The sequence below is a fragment of the Varroa jacobsoni genome, unplaced genomic scaffold (genome assembly GCF_002532875.2).
Source record: "Varroa jacobsoni isolate VJ856 unplaced genomic scaffold, vjacob_1.0 scaffold_356, whole genome shotgun sequence".
Lineage (NCBI taxonomy): Eukaryota > Metazoa > Arthropoda > Arachnida > Mesostigmata > Varroidae > Varroa > Varroa jacobsoni.
The window spans coordinates 24,234-29,258 of record NW_019213258.1 but is presented as its reverse complement, the minus strand read 5'-3'; the positions used below and the strand labels follow the sequence as shown (position 1 = coordinate 29,258).

At 39.0% G+C, this 5,025-nt stretch overlaps 1 protein-coding gene across 1 annotated transcript; it reads right to left on the bottom strand.

Annotated features, from left to right (window-relative positions):
- Nucleotides 1–860: 860 nt before the first annotated feature.
- Nucleotides 861–4,737, bottom strand: LOC147753600 (V-type proton ATPase subunit F-like). The gene is made up of 2 exons (XM_086967987.1): nucleotides 4,642–4,737; nucleotides 861–1,257 (listed from the first exon to the last, which is right to left on the bottom strand). Exon 2 carries the CDS (start codon nucleotides 1,221–1,223, stop codon nucleotides 867–869), a length of 357 nt encoding a protein of 118 aa, XP_086824113.1. The 5' UTR covers nucleotides 1,224–1,257; nucleotides 4,642–4,737; the 3' UTR covers nucleotides 861–866.
- Between the last annotated feature and the right edge of the window lie 288 nt (nucleotides 4,738–5,025).

The following is a 5,025-nucleotide window of genomic DNA, read 5'->3' as shown; positions in this document are numbered from 1 at the left end:
AATAATGGAAGCGAAATGTTTTTGGGCATACTTTTGGGCTTTTGGGGAAAAATACAACATCGTTTATGTAAATATGACCTTACGTTCATTTTTTAGCTAGATGTCTGCGACAATTTATGATATCTCTCACCGGTCACTTTCCGCTTTTTGTTCTTCAGCCGGTTACTTAGCACACATGTATGTACTCACATGTGTGTATGTCTATGTATACATATATATTAATCTGAAAATATTCAGAATTTCAAAGCTAAACTATATATGTTATTCAAAGACAGGTGCTGCAAAAAGTTTATTGGAGATAATCGCAATAATCGTGATTCGTAAAAAGAAAGACACATCAACGTAAATTGTAATATGGCTCACGTTTGAGGCCTAAACTGTGCAGCAATAGATTATCATCTAGATAGAGTGCTATTTCAAAATCATATGATTAAAGTACGCAATGCGTGATTTATGACACGCATAAAGTCACCTCCGTGAGCTTTTGTTAGGGGTTCCTAAAAATCGTTGCGGCTATATTGTAGAATATATACGGGACAGAAATAAAAAAAACTAAATATAACATTTTCGCCTCCTTGCTAGCTTAGTAAGAAGCAATTTACTTTCAATACTGGGAGTCAACTAGTTCCATTTAAAGGCTTGGGAGTCAACTAGTTCCATTTAAAGGCTTACTGGTTCGATAAGTAGCAACTGCTCCAGTCAAAAAAGTTTCTTAGAATAAGGCAAAACCCTTTATTAAAATTCTGGCCGAAGGCCTTTGGCCCACCAAACGAAGATGTCCAGAGTCTATTAAAGAACTGGTCTTATCTATCTTAATTCTGACGGACGGCATGCTTTTAAAACACGTTATTTATTATTGATATGATTTATTCGTTTCCGCCAAAATACATACCCTTAGTAGGTTTTAGAGTATAATCATTTTTAGAATCGAAAGGAACGTCCTTTGAGGGAATCTCCAGTACGGAAACCCGACTACCGTTGTTCCTGTCTATCTCGTGCCGAATCTTATCCGCGATGTTCTGGTTGATCAAAATAATCGCTACATCGCTTCGCCTAATAAAGGCTCTAAACGTCTCCTCGATTACAGACACCGGTGTGCCCCTATCGACGACTTTGAAGTTGGGCTGTCGATCTTTATTCATCTCACCAATTCCACCCATAAGGAAACCTGCACACGTTTCCTCATCGCCAATGACAGAAATCAACTTTCCGCTATCAGTCATATTTAAACGGTCGCCTTGCTCTTGAATGGTAAACCTTCATCGAGACACACCAGACACGCACAGTATTAACACGTCGTTGTTGCTGAGTAAAGGGTATGTACACTGAGAAGGGAGTGAGCACGACGGCATTCTCCAATCTGCCGCGTCTCGGCCCTATACGGCCCAACTGCTTCGAGTTTTACGACAGTTGCTGTCATCAAAAGCACTGCTATATAAAAGCTCACACGCGTATGTATAGTCATCTTGACGTGACTTAAAGCGCTCACTTCGTTCGTTAGAAAAGAATGGCTACTGCAAAGCCATTTGATTCTCTGTTATATTAACTGAGCATTAATAAAGCCAAGCAAGAAGATGGTTGGGTATGAATGAGTAGGGCATGCCAAGGACAAGCAGGGTGACCCACGTATATATGAATTTTCGAGACATTGAAAGAGAAAATTGTTCGACAGAGTTATTGAGCGATTGACTGGGTCGGGGCATTGGAAACCGATTTTTGGATTTGCCTTTTTTAGAATTCCGTACTGAAACTTAAGTCTGGCGCCTATCCATGCCAAAAAGACCCGATAAGTTTTCATTTTTCGCTAATTGCGGTTGACGGGCATTATCGCTTAACCACCTACGGTCTGATAGAGCAATGTACATATACGTGTGTGGATCGCACTTTGTAAACCAGCACAACAACGAGTCTCCTGCCATCGTGCACCTATCTGTACTATCAAGTATATACATATAGTCCCGATGCATGGATACTTTGTATCCATCCATATTGGGTCAGACAGATGCCATAATTCATCCCTCGCTAATAGAGAAGGTTGCTAATTGCTGTGAAAAAAAGGGGTATTTCAACTCGTACAACTGCCCCAAAAGTTATTATCAGACGACAAAAGCTATCGCAGACAGTGTCAGAGGAGTTTCCACAGACTATAGGATCTATCGCCGGTAATGGATTTACACAGTTGGTGCTTCTGTTGTACTACGATCATAGAATATGGAACAAAACCTCATTTGACATTTCAGGTAACCGTGATATAGGCAGGTGAAGGGTTCCACTAAAACGTGCCCAACTATCACGTTTTCCGAATCTTTGGCAAGGTACACGTAGCAAAACAAAAGCGTCATCAAAGACGTCTTAAATTAGGTTTATAAGCCATGCGCTATCGTAGAGACAACGAGCTGTGGAGGTTTGCGGCCGTCAGGGTGTCTATCATCATCATCATCATCATCTTGAAGTAAATAAGAAAATCTTCCCCTAGTAATGTTCCATTCTTAATAGTGCACGCACATGCCGAACAACATATGGTTGGACTGGTAGGCACATATACTGATTATGTATGTGCGTAGTGCGATTTATCTGGATGTGCCTGTGACAGTGTCATAGGATGTTTCTACCGCATCTGGTAGAGAAAATACTAAGCACTACTTAGAAAAAATAGGTCCTTGTATTTCAGAGAACCAAGTTATGTAGGGGAAAGGTAAAGATACAGCAGAGAGAGCATTATCATATTATATTATGTATCGCCGTAGCGTTGTGGACAAGCTCAACTATATAAATACAACAAAAATGCCAACTGGTTGTCCACGATACGGTCTTGGGAAGCATCGTCTTACTTATATTCTTTACTAATGATGAGATAGGAATATGTCTAGCTTTGTAAGGTTGTAGTATTTACCGTTGACGTATAAGTGTATATGCATCTAATAAGCAAAACTAGCCTTCAGATAAATTTTCGGCTTACATGGCTTTAAAAGTAATGACCCATGCTGGTGAGGCAATGCACTTAAACTCCCAAGTGGCCCAAGAGGAATTACGGGCCAGCTTTGACAAAAATTAAGCGTAAGTAAATACCTGAGAACGTTTTTCATGCTCGCTTAAATTTGCAGAGCACGTAACGCATGAAGGCGTATACGACTCATACGAAGAACCTTTTTTCTATATAAAGAAAATGAATATTTCGTGTAAACTGTATGAGTCTCATATTATACCACAGTAGGCGGATTTATATCAACCACCTATGGCGTTCATCGTGACCATCAAAAGACCTTGAGCAGGCACAAAAAAGGTTTTTACATAGCGTTAAATTTAGATGTAACAAACAAATTGGTTGCGATGACGTCAGTTGGGAGGCCGAGTAAAAATCACTCGAGTCATCGACATCGACCTCGGATAAGAAACAACTCATTAATTGTTAGAGAAAGTAAGCAGCAAAGGCGAGGCATCTTGAATGTGATTCTTATAGCTTCATCCGGTTCCGGCCAAGGCATAGCCACAGTGATAGGTTTTCGTACAGAATTGTTACAGATGCCGAAATTATTTCTCGGTATCGATACAAAATAAGGAAGAGAATGGCTAGCTAAGGGGCATACTTCTAGATTCAAAGATAGTCCAGATCTCGATTTGAAAAAATCGATGATTTGAGTTTGGTACAACAGTAAGGGTTTTTTTATATTGGGGAAGTGCTTGAGATGGTACACAAGGACCTGTGTATGGTTTACATGCGTTAAGTAATCCAGCCAGTAAAGACCCGATAGATGAAGCATGATCATTCTTTTTTTGTGATAAGTCTAGATTGTACATAGTAAAGACTAACAGCTCAACTTCAGAGTTCTTTTGCATTCACTCAAATGAAATCTGACATTTTCCAATCACCGGTAAATAAACGTTTAATGACCATACACTTATTAGTGAAGACAACTTTGAAACGTAGCTGGTCGAGTTCCTCAATATCAGACCTGAGGAGAAGTTCTGGCAAAAAGAAATAAATATTACTTCGAACCTGAGGAAAAGTCATGGAAAACGACACTTAATGCATAATAGATAAATGTGTTCCAGTGAAACGCTATAAAAGAAGAGCGGAAATTACTTATGCTCTTACCTAATGCATTCTTTATTTGTGAGAAATAAACACAAAGACTATCTTCATAAAGAGACTGAATGATGTGGCTAAAATTACGGGGAATTCAGGTATCTTTTTCTAAATAGAGATTGGTAAAACTTAAGCAGGTGCTACAGAAATCTAACAAACTATTTAAACATTTCTCATTTAGATAAATTCAGCTATACCCTCCCGGTAATTTTTTTTCTATTTGATGGAAAAGGTAGACGGGTTAAGTAATGTAATTCTTTTGCTCTATATACCTTCATGGCTCACTCAGGTTTGGTAAGCAGATCGTCTAGTTCACTTGACCTTTAGCCAAATCCGTCAATAAGGAGCTCACTGCTCTCAGAAGCTGACCTTCTCCACATTGTGAGCCTACCCTCGAATACGCCAAGGCGGAACAAGTCGACTTACCCCAAAGATAGCAAAAATTGCCGCCAACACACGTGTTTATTACCACTGCTTCATATATTGAAAGTTAATGTTGGCGTTATAGTAAATTCAAATACTGATGTAAGTAACCGTAGTAGATATATACGCACCCGAATCTTCAGCTTTTCCTTGTTTAACAAATAACAAGCCTTATGTTCCCATTGTTAAGGTGATAGTACCAGCTTCATATTTTGGGTTTTCGAAGAATTTTCGCTGATGCGCAGGATTACAATCTAATAGTAATAGAAGATGGGTAGATAGAGAATGCCGACGTCATGACTCTGCAGAGCATTAAACTTTCCATGAACAATAATATTAAGATGTTTTATCTGACTTTCATTTGGCGGTATTTATTTAACTTTTGTCCTAATACACAGGCCTAATTCGATATTATCAATACCGTGCCGATACGTTGTAAATATATGGACATCATGCATGAAAATAGCAGGTAATTTCGGTGCTACTTGAAAAATTTCTCTCTCTCTCTCTCTCTC